This window comes from Macadamia integrifolia, unplaced genomic scaffold (genome assembly GCF_013358625.1).
Source record: "Macadamia integrifolia cultivar HAES 741 unplaced genomic scaffold, SCU_Mint_v3 scaffold2169, whole genome shotgun sequence".
Classification (NCBI taxonomy): Eukaryota; Viridiplantae; Streptophyta; class Magnoliopsida; order Proteales; family Proteaceae; genus Macadamia; species Macadamia integrifolia.
This window is the reverse complement of record NW_024868554.1, coordinates 156,666-173,690: the sequence shown is the minus strand read 5'-3', so window position 1 is coordinate 173,690 and position 17,025 is coordinate 156,666. Positions and strand designations below refer to the sequence as shown.

The window sequence follows — 17,025 nt, the reverse complement described above, 5'->3', positions numbered from 1 at the left end:
TCAATAAAAAGGAATAGTTTCCTCTGATTGTTTCCACATTGTTTAGAATTTCCAAAGATATCAAGTAAGTTTAGAATTTACCACATTCGCTAATGCCATTGCCATTGCCATTTGACTGGTCAATCACTGTCAAGGAATAACGAACATATGGTCCTTGGATAAGAAAGCTTGAATTACCCGGACGCACAAAAAGAGAAATATAGTTTCCCAGACCTACTTCACATCCTCCAGGATAGAAATGGAGAGTCCTGCATACATAAGATTAGGAAGGTCAGTAGAATAAATGAGGAAAAGAAATATTCAATTAATACGGTATTAGCGTACTCAGCATATACCATTTGTGATATCCAGAACCAAATGGTTCACTTTTACAGCTTTCTTTTATCTGCGAAATGTTTTCTATCTTCCACCTATATTCAGTAGTAACCCCTTCTGTTATCATCTGCAAGCATTCACCTTTGCCCGAACATCTCTCCCGACAAACGAAAACGGTAGCTCCAAAGACGCAGGAATCTTTAACTAGAAATCCGCAAGAGGGATTACTAAAGCTTTCCAGTGACATGAACTCACCAACTCGCCATTTGGTATTCGGTTCGTCAAACTTTGCATTGGTTTCTGTATTGATGGCACGGAATCAATCCAATTTATACAGAGCAATGTTCAGCATAAAAATTAAATGCCAATACCAAATAGATTAGTCAAACATATTCGCTGGATGGGTTTTCATGCAGTACAAGTCCAGCTTCAAGAGAGAATGATGCAGATTCTTCACCAAACTAGGCTTGTTTTATTAGGAATAAGCTTAGGGTTGGGTTGTATACGTGTTGGGCCTTCAGTCCATGTGGTTTGGAGTGTATTGGGCTACTTTTATGGGTCTAATCTAGGGGTTCTAAGGTTGCATACGGAATTCAGTGATTTGTTTCCTTTTTCTTTAGTTTCCTTTTTAGATGGGGTTATTTAATTTCTAATTTCAGTACCTAAATTAGTTTCTAATTTTTTGTTTCCTATTTCAGTTTTTGGAAACTAAAGTTAGTTTATATTTTATGTAACCCCCCATCATTATTATAAATAAAGGAGAGCTCTCATTAGTAGAGCCACAATTTTATGAACAAAAAGATGCTGCAGCATTTCCCCTCTGTGAGGGTTCTTTGTGTTTGATCAGAGAGAAGGGTTTGGTGTGTGATCCATTCGACTCCTTGCGGCGTGAAGTCCAGGAGGTTTTTCTTCAATTTTTCTTATTTATTTCAAGTTGTTTTCAAGGTTCTATTGCTGTCGAAACATTCAGGTATTTATATTTCTGATTTCTGCCCAGATTTTCTGACAAAAGAGCCAATCGGCCTCTACTGTTGGTATTAGTTCCAGCCGTCAGTTTGCTCTCAAATTCTGGTAGACTGCTCTCCCATTCCCCACTAAGGATCGATCCAAATTTGGGCTGTTTCTGTGCAGCCATTAGTGAGATATTCGAAATCTCTCATATTTTGTCCTGTAGTGATTTTTCCAGAACAGAACCAGAATCGATTGCTTTGATCTGTCCTATTCTGTTTCTGTGATTCCTGCTGTTGATTTGGGACTGTTGCATTATATTACTACTTCTGGTTCATCTACTTGATCAATTATAATCTGGCCTACGTAGTATTGGATATTGAAGTCGACAGCAGCTGGTTTGCCTCTATTTTCTGTTGGTATGCTACTTGCTGGTGTGTTGGGATTGGTTTTGGTTGTTCTTAGTTTAAGAAGTTCCTGCAGTCTTGGGTCTGCTTTGTTTGTCAAATCTAGTCCTACATTAGAGAAAGCCAGCCTAACTAGCCCTCATGATTTGGCTAAAGTCAGGCTCATACTTTGAGTGTTTCATTAGACCACAATTATATCTATTTTCCATGTTATTCTTTTCCTATTTGGTTTTAGCCTTTAGAGGTTCCTATTTTTCTGGTTGTAAGCTACTTGGTATCCAAGATCTCTACTTTGTAATTACAACTAAATTAATATATATAGAAGAGGTAGGGAGAACTCTCCATGATTTTGGCAACATTTATTGATATCATGTCTTCTACATTGAAGCAACAGCTAGCACAGTAGCAGCAACCAATGTACCCTTGGAATGGTAGGTGGTGAACCGAATCAATCCTTCCCTCTCTACCATTTCTCCTCTTGTTCTTCCATCCATTGATTCAGTCAGTTTTCCAACAGGTAATCTCCTTCCTACTGTGGACATATTCTAGGTATTTTATCACTTAATCTTTTAATCCAAGTTTCTGCCCTATTATACCTATCAACTAACAAGGTTTACTGAAGGTTTCCATCACATAACCACCTCCACGGTTTCTGTTTCCTTCACTTTCTTTTCCGTTTTAAGTTGTAACTTAGCAACCATCGATCTCAGGTTTTTTAGTGCTCATCTCTTTCTTTCCTTCCATCCTCTATTGTTCTAAACTTCTACTAATACTAGTTCACTGTTTTTTGATGTTGTTATTAATTCTGGCTGCAGGGGCAGCAGGGGTTGCAGGGATTCAATTTAACATTTTAGTTAATCCAGCAATAGGATTGACTTCATATTTGATATGTTTTCCTGCCTGATAGTATTACAATTGACCAGAATTTGAGTCATCTAACCCATGGATTCGGAGTTATTAGGTTCTCTTGAGTTGCTAAACTCTGTTGACATAAAGTTTCTATTTTCTGTTATACCTTGTTACAGCAAATTCAACCATTGGATCAGCTTGATATTTGGAGGTATGTAATAGCATGTTGAGGGGTCTATTTAATAAAAATCTCATCCCCACAAGACCATTAGATTCTGAAATATTTGACCTTCTATATTTCTACCATATTGTTTGTTTGTTTGGATTGCTGTATTTCTGTCCTCCTTTGGTCATTGTGTTCTCTTAATATTACCTAATGTACCAAGAACATATCAGGTTTCTTTAACCCTGAAATGTTAACAAGATACAGAACATAATTTATGCGAGAGAAGGAAATTACCAAAATTTAGGAGCACCAATTTAGAATTTCGACACAATATTAACTATGAAATATCTTCAAGTAAAGTAGGGCATTTTTTACTTATTTATTATTATTTTTAAAATTTCGTATGTATGTTATTCAAGTAAGGCCTTCAACTAAAGAATGGCGGAGCAAAATTTGTGTAAACAAACACAAATATTTGGAATATGCCCCTGGGGGAGGGGTTGTGGGTGCGAACTTCAACCAAAAAAATATCAGTTTAGACATGACAAGCGGCAAAGCTCCGTGTTTTAGTAAATTACCTTGAAGCATCACATACCGGCCTCGAATTTGGTCAAATACAAATAAACGAAAAACTGTTTCAATCTCCCAACCAGGCTGGATGGACCTAGTTTCTTCGATGCCTAAGTAAAGAGACAGATAATGTACTTTCTGCTGCTTGTTTTTGTTCAGAGAGAGAGACATCTTCCTGCATGTGAGCCCACAAAGACACGTGTATACATGTTAAGAATTATGGTTTTGAGGATGAAGATGAGGAGGAAAGAAGTTACCATTTATAGCCACCAGCATAGAAAACCTTGGAGTCACATCTAATTTTAGGAAGCTTGCAAAGTTGTGAAAATGATTTAATTTTAAATGTGTAGTGCGTTGGCATATCATCTCTCATTGATTTCATTGGAACTCCTGCCAAGAAAAAACAGTGGAAATCTGTTAATTTCATACCAACTAAATAAAATTCGAAAGATTATTAACCATATGTTAAGATGCCTTACAACATCAGAACAAGGAGATAAGGAATCAAAAGTCCATCAAAATTTTTGTCCAAACTAATGCTAGTATGGTGCTTGCTATCCTAGAAGCGATGACAGGGTGGAATCACAAGTTACTTTGTGTTATTAAGAAAGAGTGCAAGAATGAAGAATCTGGGTTGGAAAAGTTCAACCGAGAAAAGACAACTTTGAATTGAGTTGGTATTTGGTACTAGCCCAACCATAAAACAGAAAAGTTGGCAGTTCCCTAAAAATTGGAACCTTGAGAACTCTTTTCTGTATTGATGATTTACTTTCAATTCACCCACCTATTTTTAAAGAAGGAAAGGTAGTATCATATGTCGCGGACTTTCCCATAGGTACACCATAGGCTGATTTCATTATAGGCTCTGTCCACACAAATCCATTAAATTCAGTCAACATAAACTGAATGCTTTACCAGATGAAAATACAAATATCATGGATTTTGGACTAGCTAAGGCTGCTGAAAAGATTACCCTTACCTTCATGGTGTCCTGTACTAAACAATCTGACGATCCTGCATCATTTAATGTCAAAAAGCTTGTTGAGGAGGCTAAATAATTAAATATGGGCATTCACACATACCGTTTGTAATAATATCCAGCTCCCCTTGAAAGACATAAACATTCATTTTGTCCGCTTCTACTCTCTCCAATAATAAATACCTCTGCCCCGAACACACATGTATCATTAACAAGATATCCGTAAGACTGGTTCTTGAACACACTGAGTGGGATGAACTCATCAGATCCCCATTCAGTTTTCATCGCATGAAAACGCTTCCCTTGAGTTTCTGTATTTAAGAGATGAATACAATTTGGAATTTAATATGTGATAACAAAAGAAAATTTAAAGTACTTGAGGATCAAATCTTCAAGAAATCAAATGGTAATGATTAAGTCAGAAGGACTCAACCTTTGTGAGTTTGATTGTCCAATAATGAATAGTGACAAAAACAGACATATTAATAATTATTACTTGCTGTTGTTGCTTAATCTGGTTATTTTCTTTTTCTGTTCTGAGATCAATCTACCTTCATTGGTATCAGGTCTCAGTTCTGGAGAGCTTGCTTCAAGGGGCACTCTTCTTTTACTTGAAATCCTACCATTGGATTGGTTTCAATTTCTGTTATTCTTTTCTCCCGATAGAATAGAGTAATCCATTCCATTCGAAGGTACATCTGATATCCTGATGTTGTGTTATTTAATCTTATTTGATTTTGACCACTAATTATTCATTGCGGTTATGGTTTATTAATGTGTTTCTGATCCTAAACCTTTAGGCTTCTAGAAACCCATCTCTAGACCATTGCTATTCTCTTTATATAATCTGGTATCCAGATTGTTTTCAATGATTAGTACTCATTAGCACATAAAGCATTTGTCTTTCTAATATTTGAAACTCAAAATGGTTTAACAGACTAGATGATGCTGACCGTATGTATAATGAGCAGAGCAATAAAAATGGCCTATCAAACATTTCAAACATGTAGTTAAACATGTTTACACTCAAGTTTGGTCAATCCAGATATCAAAATTTCTTTTGTTTTCTTTTTTTCCATTTTGGCAGAGAAAAGCGGTTCTCTGTTCACAAAGTGTCGATCTTTTTGCTAATAAAAGCGGAAAAAATATAAGTGATGACCTTGTGACCCTCCATGCAGATTTCAACAGAGACAGGAGGGGGTTTTTCTAAGACAATTTGCAGTGGAGACATTGGTGTTGATTAGGTTTTAAAATTTGTATAAGATTCTACCAGAATAGGCAGGACCAATAGAGTGTTCAGAGTGCCCCTTCTCCACAATTTGGAAGGGCCTCCGAATGTAGTACTGTAATTGAATGATCAAAACAGTACCATAATACAAGATCTTTTCTCAAGAATAAACTCAGGGTATGGACAAAACACATAGCAAAAATCAGATGGATAGACAAGGCTGAAACTCAAATAGAATTTAGCAAATTAGTATTAGAACAGATTATGAAACTTACAGATCAGTCTAACTGACAGATCTGCATCACCCCTTTCCTATATGCTGGCCCCAGAAGAAAAGAATCTTGCTCCCCTTCGAGAGTCAATGGATTTGGGTGGACATGTCCTTTAGTGGTAAGTTAGTTTGTAATCATGTGGATAAGTTTTCTTTTGGTGCCACACTATATCACATTTGGACGGAGCACAATCTTAGAACATGGACTTCCAAATCAAGATCTTTCCAATAGATTTGGACACTATACTATTTTTGATGTCAGAAAAAAGTTGTCCATGGTCCCCTTCAAATGTGTTGACTCTCCACTGGATATAGGCTCATTGTTGCCTCTTGGGATGTCCCCCACATGTTCTAGTATGGGTGGGTAATCAATGGATCAGACGCAACCGATAAGAAGGACCGGGCAAGCATGTACGTTGTCACACTCCCTGCCTTTCAAAGGGGCCTAGAGGATGGGCCAGACACAACAGGTGACAACCGAGGAATGGATTCCCCCACCAGCAGGGGAACAGGATACGGCCATCTCGGGGCACATCGCTACCTACAGGCAACATTGCGAGACCCGAGAAGGCAACCAATTGGGAGTCAGAGGACCCATAGTACCTGTAGCCTCTTGGACTTCATATTCATCATTTTTGAAAGCGAAGGTAAGGTATCACTTTTCTGAAACGGAAAAAAAAGGTAGAGCAGAGATGACGAGAAGACATGCTAATTTTCCTTGTTGAGAGTTATCTTATTTCCATTTCAGTATATGGATTTAAGATTAGCTGTGTAGACTTTATTAAAGTGTTAAATTATTGTAGCCAGCAGACGTATCATAAATAGATTATATATATATATATATATACACACGTATTGAAAGACTATGGACTTTAGTTCTTTATTTCTCATTTATGAGTGTTTTGCCCATTACGTTTGGATTATATGGGGAATTTATAGATTTTATTACTACCTAGGTAAAAAAAATTGGTGAGTTATTGGTTAAGGAATGGTATCGCAGATCTTAGCCCTTGCGGGTATGGGTTGTATATAAGGATTTATGAATTATTTAGACAAGGAAGAAGCAAAATGGCTATAATACCTGAAAGGAACGCTTCAAAGGACTGGTGTTGTCAGATACATACTCAGGAATCTCTTGATGGTAGGGGTAGAAAATTTTCTAAGTGAATCTTTTATTGGTATCTAATGGATTCTTGTAGGAATTCAGAATCAATTTTTTCCAGAGATCTAAGTTGCCATAATAAATTGTTGCAGAGTTTCATCATTGGTGAAGACTAAAGTATTTGACCCATGAATAGATTTTGGGAATTTGGGTAAAAGCAGTCATTTGTGATTGGTTTTCAAGTAAGATAAATTGGAAGGGAACTAAACAAGCAATTGAGTGGTTTCTTTGAAAACCTATAAAGAATTTGAAACCTTTTTCTTATTATTGTCTATTGATGATATTTTAAATTCCTAGAAGAAAAATTCTCTTGAAATTTGTTGAGTTTAGCGCTAGACGGTAAACTCTAAAACCGATAGGGGCCGATAGGGGTATTTTGGGTCCCTTCAGCCCCCATATTTCTGTGATGTGGCTTTTTTTGTAATTGGGAAATGGGGGTACTTTTGTCTTTTACTTTCAGCATTATTTTAATATAAGTAAAGGACTAAAACTTGCGATCAATCTATTATGGACTGATCGCAGGTCTCTCTCTTTTGGGAGTACCATCAATCGCACCTCTCTCTCTCTTCTCTCTTCTCTCTTCTCTTCTTCTTCTCTTCTTTTCTCTTTTCTTTGGTTTGGTTAAAGATCTCTTGGATTGTAACATGGTATCAGAGTCTCTGTAATCAAATCAAACTCATTTTTCAGATCCCTCTTTACTAATCTTAGTTTAGAGCTAAACCTTTTTGGTGCGTAGCCGCCTACTGCTGCATCTACTATGGATTAAATCACATGGAGTGATTTATTTGGTGTATGGATCATGCTCTTTTGGTACTATGCTGAAGATTTGAAGAACTTGAACCACAGCCATTCTTTTTTTTTATCGAACCCAAGTCCCTTGGATGAAAGCCAGATATCCAGTCATTGTGGTTCAAGTTGGTCTGTTGTTTTCTTGTATTTTTGGGTGAAAGCCAGATATCTGCGACTCTATTTGTCTACTTTATTTTTTGTTCTCATGACTGAGACCAAGTTTACTACCTTTGTGACTACTGCATCTGCCTCGGACAATGTCAATGTCCAAATTACTTCTATTAAGCTCAAGGGAAGCTCAGATTACCTACTTTGGGCTTAACTTGTGAAGGTTTACCTTATGACCAAGGATAAACTTCAATATACTACTTCTGATCCTCCTCCAGCATCTAACAAGAGTTATAATGAATGGATGAAGGAGAATGCCTTGACTTTGATCTGGTTGTGGAATAGTATGGAACCAAATGTTGCTGCCAATGTCATGTTTCACTCTACTGCAAAGGGAGTATGGAACAATTTGAAGGAAACTTACTCTCGAGAGAAGAACATGACTCATATCTATGATATTTATGAGAAACTATTCCAGTTTCGCCAGTCTGACAAAACTCTTCCAGCGTATTATAGTACTTTCAGGGGAATGGTTGAAGAACTCAATGTTTTCCAACCCTTGACCACTGACATTGACAAATTAAGAGTTCAGTGTAATGAGTTTTTTGTTTCCAAATTCCTAGCTGGTTTGAATAATGATTTGAAAGCAGTGAAGGGCCATCTACTCGCAGGCGATACTATTCCTACTCTGAATGACATTTATTCGCTGTAGTGTATTACTTCATCAACAAAACTTGATCAGTCTTCTAAAGATAATTCTGCCTTCCTTACCAACAGTGGACGTGGTCGCAGTCGTGGGGGAGGATGTGGGTCAGCTGGTCGAGATTCTAATGGACAGCCGTCTGATCGTGCATCTCGCCAGTGCACTTACTATTGAAAGCCTAAACATACTAACGAGACTTATTGGGCAAAGCATGATAAGCCAGAGTGGGCCACCCAGTTAGCCAATCATGCAATGTCAGACGATGGTACTGACATAGGGTCTTCCACTGATACTAAACCGAGCCATTCATCAGGAGATTCATCTACCAGCCAGCGCGATGACATCAATCAATTGCTCTGGTGCTTGCACACTCTCGAGGCATCCTCTAATACATCTAATGGTGAGTCTACATCTGCTGCCATCTTAGCTCATGTATGTACCTCAGCCCTTCTTACCACTACCTTTACCCCTTGGATCATTGATTCAGGTGCTTCTGCCCATATGACTGGTAAGTCATCAATTTTTAAAACTTTTTCTTCTAGTACTAGTTCTACATCTGTTATTCTTGCCAACGGTGCTTCCACACCGGTTCTCGGCCATGGTACTATATCACCCACATCCTCACTAAAATTATCTTCTATGCTACATGTTCCACAATTCCCATTTAAGTCTTCTTTCTGTGAGCCAGTTAACTAGCTCATTAAATTGCTCAATTACCTTCTTTCCCTCTTACTGTGTTTTTCAAGATTTTCACACAAGGAAGATGATTGGTGGAGGGCGTGAAAAAGATGGTTTATATTATCTCAATTGTGATTTTCCTACTTCTTCTGCTGCTGCTACTGCTGTTGGGGATGTGACTCCTTTCCAATGGCACTGTCGTTTAGGACATTTATCTTTAGCTAGGTTGAAACTTTTATTTCCTAGTTTTAAGTCTGTGATTAGGTTAGAATGTGAGGCTGATGTGTCCTTCCCATCTCACTCTGTGTCTTGTAGTCCGTCTTTATTTTTCTTAGTCCATTCTGATGTATGGGGTCCTTGTAGAGTTAGTAATAGATTTGGTTTTCATTATTTTGTGACTTTTGTGGATGATCATTCTCGCCTTACATGGCTTTATATGTTAAAGGACAGATCTGAATTTTTATCTATTTTTCAGCAATTTTATAATGAAATAAAAACTCAGTTTGGCATTTTGATTAAGATTTTTCATTCTAATAATGCTTTAGAATATGCTCAAAATGATATTTCTGATTTTTGTGCCAACCATGGGATGATACACCAAACTAGTTGCGCCTATATCCCACAGCAAAATGGGGTAGCAGAGCGCAAGAACAGGCATCTACTCGAGGTAGCCCGTGCTATTATGATTCATATGCATATTCCTAAGCATTTTTTGTGTGATGGGGTTTTAACTACATATCACTTGATTAATCGCATACCATCTTCGATGCTTTCAAATAGGTCCCCTTTTTCTATTATGTTCCCTACTTTGCCAAGTTTTCCTGTTCCTCCCTGAGTCTTTGGTTGTGTGTGTTTTGTCCATAATTTGCATATGTTAGTAGATAAACTGTCTCCTAGGTCTACTAAGTGCATTTTTTTGGGTTATTTACGTACTTAGAAAGGGTATAAGTGCTATGATCCCATTACTCACAAGAACTTTGTTAGTGCCAATATAACCTTTGAAGGCACATCATTCTTTTCTCCTCAGGTGTTCCAGTCTGGTATGGAGTGGACTTCCCCATCTCCTTCACCCATTCTATCTCGCATACCCATCCCTGATGTGCCCAATGCCAGTGACTCACCTCCTTTACAAGTTTATCAGTGCAAGAAGAAGGTTGGACAACCGAGCAAAGAAACCAATACTCCAGATGATTCACTTCCTCCACTGCCGCCTTTCTGTGGTGAAGCTCATCCTCCTTCTCCTTCTGATGACTTACCAATTGCTCAAAGGAAAGGTACACGTTCTTGCACCCAAAAATCTATGGTTGTGTATCCTATTGATAACTTTGTTTCTTTGTCTCATCTTCCCTCTCCCATCCATGGCCTTGCCTTGTCACTTTCTACTAACCATATTCCCCACACCCATAATAATGCCTTAACTATTCCTAGATGGAAAGCTGCCATGGATGTAGAAATGGATGCTCTCTTGAGTCGTGGTATCTGGAGTCTGGTATATTTACCTCCTAGTAAGGATTTGGTGTACACTGTTAAGTATCACTCTGATGGCTCTATTGAGCGGTTGAAAAGCCCTCTGCTTGCCATAGGGTATACTTAGACATATGGAGTTGATTATTTTGAGACCTTCTCCTCGGTTGCTAGACTGAACTCTGTTCGTCTACTTATTTCTCTTGTTGTCAATTTTGATTAGCCCTTGTTACAGTTGGACATCAAGAATGCCTTCTTGTATGATGATCTACAGGAAGAGGTTTATATGGAGCAACCTCCTGGTTATGTTGCTCAGGGGGAGAATAAAGGTCGTGTGTGTCGCTTACATAAGGCTATCTATAGACTTAAACAGTCCCCTCGGGCATGGTTTGACAAGTTCAGTGCTACCATAGTTACTTGTGGATTTTCTCAGTGTTATTCTGATCATTCTGTCTTTGCTCGTCACAGAGGTGATAAACTGGTAGTCTTGGTAGTTTATATTGATGATAGTATTCTTACTGGGAATGATGAGGCAGGAATTTCTGAAGTGAAAGTATATCTACAGCAACACTTTCAGACCAAGGACTTGGGCCAACTTCACTATTTTCTTGGGATTGAAATGATCCGATGTAAGAGAGGGATCAATCTGTCTCAAAGGACATACGTGTTGGACCTTTTATCTGATACTAGCATGCTTGCATCCAAACCCCTATGGATCCTTACCAAAAGTTTGGTGTTAATGATAGCGAACCTCTTCAGGATGTGCATCAGTACAGGAGTTTGATTGGCAAGCTGATTTATCTTACTGTAACACATCCTGACCACTGTTAGTTAAAACGCGTTTTAAACGCGTTTAAAACGCGTTCCCGTTTTTTTTTCCGTTTAAAACGCGTTTTCCCGTATGCTATTATACAATCCGGAAAAAACGGAAACGGCAAAAGAATCCGTTTTAAACGCGTATCCGTTTTTTAAGGGTAAAATAGGAATTTTATTAAAAAAATTAATTTAAAAAAAAAAAAACCTATTAGTGAGTGAAGACAATATGGTACTTGGTTTTTTGTTTTTAACTTCCATACTATCTATAGGAAAAAAATCTCATCTTTTTATAGCCCACTGAGTAAAGAGAAGCTAAAGCTAGCAACATCTCATTTTCTTGTAGCCCATTGGGCTATTTTATCTTAGGACTCCTAGAGCTTTTGGAATATTAGATGCATGTATACAAGTAATAATCTCTCAAATTGCATGAGTATACTACCGTTTTTTTGGTTTCGTTTTTTTGAAAACTACACGTTTAATACTCGTACCGTTCGTTTACGTCCGTTTGCCGTTCCCTATTTTTTTGACCGTTTTTTTTACCGTACTGTTCATCGTTTTTATCTGTTTAAAACCCGTACCGTACGTTTCCATTTTTTTCCGTTCCCGTTTTATCTAACAGTGGTCCTGACATCTCCTATATTGTTGGAGTCCTTAGTTAATTCATGCAGTCTCCTCAGAAAGCACATTGGGATGCTGTTGTCCGTGTTCTTCGTTATCTCAAGGATACTCCTGGAAAATGGTTGATCTATCATCCTAATTGGCATATGGAACTAGTTGGCTATTCTGATGTTGATTGGGTCGGCTCTGCTAATTATCGGAGATCTACTACTGTTTATTATACATTTGTTGGAGGTAATCTGGTTATATGGCGTAGCAAGAAGCAGACTACCATTGCCCGATCTAGTGCAGAAGCAGAATACAGAGCTATGGCTCATACAGTTGCTGAGTTAATGTGGCTATGGTCTTTACTCTTGGAGTTGGGATTTCCAGTGGCCAAGCTTATGCAGATGTATTGTGACAACCAAGCTACGGTACATTGCTAGTAATCCTGTCTTCTATGAGGACCAAGCACATAGAGGTGGACTGCCACTTTGTTCGTGATGCTGTTCTGAAGAAGCTGATTGAGACTTATTTTGGTTCCTTCATCAGATCAGTTGGCTGATATGTTCACTAAGTCACTGTTTGCTCTTAGTTTTTGTAATGGTTGTACCAAGCTGAGCATGGGAGATGTGTATGCTCCAGCATGAGGGGGAGTGTTGAGTTTAGCGCTAGACGCTAAACTCTAAAACCAATAGGGGCCGATAGGGGTATTTTGGGTCCCATCTGCCCCCATATTTCTGTGATGTGGCTTTTCTTGTAATTGGGCAACGGAGGTACTTTTGTCTTTTACTTTCAGCATTATTTTAATATAAGTAAATGACTAAAACCTGCAATCAATCTATTCTGGACTGATCGCAGGTCTCTCCTCTCTTTTGGGAGTACCATCGATCGCACCTCTTTCTCTTTCTCTTCTCTCCTCTTCTTCTTCTCTTCTTTTCTCTTTTCTTTGGTTTGGTTACAGATCTTTGGGATTGTAACAAAATTGATTTAGAGCGAGTTTTTAATTGTGGGCTTCTGCAATAAACATATTGTTTCCTAATTGTTTGAGAAAAGCAATTGGATTGCAGTAAAAGAAAGGGTTCAGGTGTTAGTGGGAATCTAATATCCTAACAAAATAGCTTACATAGAAAATCAGAAAATTAGAATTGCAGGAAAAAGGGATGAAAACCAGAAATAAAAAATAATCAGCAGTTAAGAGTTAAACAGAACAAATCAAACAGAAACTTCAGTCAATGGATCCATCCAGTTGACAGATCAGCCTTCAAATTTATATCAAGAAATGATGATTGGATAGTGAGATCTGGACCAAACCTACTGCAAATAATATTATTAGAAACTGGGAACAAAGCTGTTAAAAATTAATTAATAGCACCAGAATCAAATCATAAAATCTTGGAAGCTATTAGAATGCAGAATAATGGATCAGAACTGATCTAAACAGGAAGAGGCAGAACCTGAGCTAAGAACAAAACATAGCAGAGATTGATTAGCGGAATTAGAATTTAAAACAATACTACGGAAATAGCCCAGAGAGTTGTTAGCACAAGAAGTAATCAATAGCAGAGATAAATGACAGAAGCAAAATCTGAAACTGAGAAATCAAAGAACAGTGGAACCGCAAGGTTTAAGAGGTACATCTGAATAAATTCTTTGTTAACAGTAGAAGTAGAAGAATGGATAGAAAAGGAGTCGGATAACAGGTTAGGAATCCCACCAAAGCCTCACCCAGACCACTAGGTAAACAGTTCTGAATCCACTGAAGTAACTTGATTTCACAGAAAAAAAAAATCAGAAAATTGCATGTTTAAACCCTTCAAATTGTGGGGTGGGCCTACGGCCAGTACACTAATTTATAACTACTGCAAAAAAAAAGAAGATCTTGATCAGAGCTCTTTCATCATCTAACCAATAGGAAAACTATAAACTGACTTGAAAGAACTAACAGCCAATAAGGAAAAGATTGATAGTCAATGTTAGCTGAATAAAATATTTCTAATCTGACCCCAAGGGGGTTGCTCGGTTGGCAGACTAACAACTCAAAATTAAGAGGTCATGAGTTCAACTCTCCTTGGGGCCTAGCTATAAAAAAAAATATATATATATATATATATATATATGTTTCTAATCCAAGATGAGCATTATCAATAAAAAAAAAATGCATTAAGGAACCACATCATGGTTCCAGTAACAGCAGATTAACACTGTCAAGTTTCATGGGGCTTCAAGTAAACTTTTCAAACTGTTGGGGCGACAAGCAATCTGTACATAGTGCAGGGGGTGTCCATGTAATTAACCCAACAAAAAAAAAATCTAGATTATGAAGTCACAATCAGTCTGAAAATGCCCAAGCAATATCTCACTATATGGTGGGTTTTCAGAAGCCATTAGAGTCTGTGGAACCTAAGGAGCCCTCAAGTAAATTTCTAGAGATAGGTCGTCAGATTGGCCTGTCCTGTCACTGTGAAGACTTAGCCAAGAAGCTATTCAACAGTAACGGGGAAAAAAAGGAGAAGAAAAATCAGAACTCAGAAAATAGATCAAATAAGAACCCCACAGTGGTGCAGAAACAAAAAATGCTTACAGTTATCCTTGTCTTATGATGCTGAATATCCCACACAAAACAAAGGGGCAGTTCGCATATTGAAAAGAACATTACCAGTGTGGTCTTGGAATATAAGGCAGATGAGATATGGTAAATGGCCCACCTTGTCAGAAATTTCTTCTTATACTTCAGATGGAAGAGGTTGATTTTCCATTTAAACTGAAGCAAGGGAGGATGTTTCCATCAAAACTGGAGTTTTCTCTGGCCATTAGATTAGAAAAGCACAGAGACAAACTTGTTACAGGATTTGAATAAACAGAGCAGTTTCGGTAGTCTGTGTGTTTTGGAGCGATGTGCTTAAGATTTAGAAGGAATAGTACTTGATTCAGAATCGCATAAATATAATTTTAGGCTAGCCTGATATCTGTAATTCCTTAAAGTGAACTGTTCTGATTGAGCTTTTATTGGCCTAGTTTCTTGTGGAAAGCAACAGGCCTTAAAAAGGACTGGAGTTTCTTACCCCTCAGGTCTTCTTTCCCTCTGAATAACATTCCAAAAAGGAAAATCATTGCTAACATATGGACAATTATGAACGTGAGGGAATTGAGCTGTTTGTTTCAGATACAATTAGATCATAAATGATTTTTAAGACATATGGTTTGATGTTTGTGAATCGTTTGCCGACAGCAGACTTGCGTGGCAGAAGTTACCTTCAAGCACCAGATATCGGCCTCGAATTTGGTCGAATGCAAATAAGCGAAAAACCACCTGGACCTCCCAACCTAGGGGAAGAAGAATGGCATATCCTATTTGCAAGTAGAGCGACAAGTGATGACCTTTCCCCTTGTCATTCCCATTTGGGTAGAGAACCAATTTCCTGCACTTGTAAATGTCAAGTAATCCAATTTTGAAGGAGAAGAGAAGAAGAAGAAACTCACCATATGTAACCACCCGCTTGGAATGCCTGCGAATAACATCTTTCCTCAGAATGCTCTGAAAACAGTGAAAATTGAGTGATTTTGAAAGTGTAGTGAGTCGGTTGTTCATCTCTTGTTGATCTAGAGAGACCTCCTGGAAAGCCCAAACCCCATGAGTCCGTTGCATTCATTGTTCTTACTACTAAATACAAAAATTTTAGAAAGAAAACCATACAAGGCCTAAAACTGAGCAGAAAAATCTGATCTTTGAACGAGATGATCTCAGGTTTAACTAAACATTTTCCAAATGGGTTAATAAAGCAAGAACTGCCAGACATTCTTCATCAAGAAATCCATCAATTTTGCCCACTTAATCCAAAGTATATTTCTGATTTTCCTCAATAATCATAAAAATCCCACTAGTACTCCTTTTACTTTAACCCATCACAAAGTCCTATATATGATCAATTGCTAACGATCCTATCAAGATAAAGTGAACGAAAAGATGAACAATCAAAGAGAAGAAAGATAGTCACCATCAGTGTTGCAGATGACCTTATCATCATCCTCTGGCCTCGTCTTCTCCATGGTTTTGATTCAGGGCAGTTATTTTTCTTGGTTACACAAATGTTGTTGAAAAGAGGGAGAGGAGAAAGTGGGTAGACAGAGCGTGAATGAAGAAAGGAAAGACGTGTGAAGCAGTGGAGAAGGGAAGGGGTATGCTTTCACTCTCTTTGCATGAAGAGGTTCCCTAGCGCAAGTGTGCAACTAGTGTGTTTGGGTCGTAACGGAAAGGTCTTCAGCTCTTTACCAGATAAAGTTTCATTAAGTTAGTGGCTTTTCTAGATTACTAAACATGGGAAATTGAGATACGTCATACTTCCATGATTGCTGGGCCAACGGTTGCTGTTATCTATAAATACGGATTACAGAGGGTAATTATTTTAGGAGTCTTGACTCCTCAGTAAAATCTCACTCTTCGTAGGTCATTTATCCTACGCGTCGCTTTCATAACTCTCTCTCTCTCTCTCTCTCTCTCTCTCTCTCATACGAGAAAGCATCTACACAAGCGCCATTCTCCATTTCATGGGTGAGTCAGTCATCTTGAGACTTTCATCCTCTGCCGCGGGTGCAGCCGTGACGAGGATCCGACGGTTGAGACGACATTGGCACATGCCTTGATATCATGCCAGCCATCGGATTCTTGCCACACGGCCACATCCGAGTGCAGCAGTGCAGTGACCATGGATGGGGTAGAAATCATCTGAAATTCTCATCTTGTACAATTCCATACAATTCCACCCTAAATGGCTGACACGTGTAAATATTCCATATCTACGGTTCAGATTGTATTATGGTTGATTAACATTGTATTATGGTTGATTAATCTGAACCGTAGATATGGAATATTTACACGTGTCAGCCGTTTAAGGTGGAATTGTATGGAATTGTACGAGATGAGAATTTCAGACGATTTCTACCCCCATGGATGGCCAAGAACATCCAGGCACAT

The 17,025-nt window shown here is 38.1% G+C and overlaps 1 protein-coding gene across 3 annotated transcripts; it reads right to left on the bottom strand.

Moving 5' to 3' along the window:
- Window positions 1–55: 55 nt before the first annotated feature.
- On the bottom strand, window positions 56–16,298 carry LOC122065975. 3 transcript variants are annotated; one of them, XM_042629802.1, is made up of 10 exons: window positions 16,049–16,298; window positions 15,534–15,666; window positions 15,306–15,472; window positions 4,338–4,545; window positions 4,235–4,260; window positions 4,040–4,120; window positions 3,513–3,645; window positions 3,264–3,430; window positions 336–615; window positions 56–248 (listed from the first exon to the last, which is right to left on the bottom strand). In XM_042629802.1, exons 1-10 carry the CDS (start codon window positions 16,098–16,100, stop codon window positions 71–73), a joined length of 1,425 nt encoding a protein of 474 aa, XP_042485736.1. In that variant the 5' UTR covers window positions 16,101–16,298; the 3' UTR covers window positions 56–70. The 3 variants fall into 3 exon arrangements, with proteins under 3 accessions (XP_042485736.1, XP_042485735.1, XP_042485737.1); XM_042629801.1 differs by having other exon boundaries at window positions 4,235–4,269; window positions 16,049–16,297; XM_042629803.1 differs by lacking the exon at window positions 15,306–15,472 and having other exon boundaries at window positions 4,235–4,269.
- Window positions 16,299–17,025: the final 727 nt, after the last annotated feature.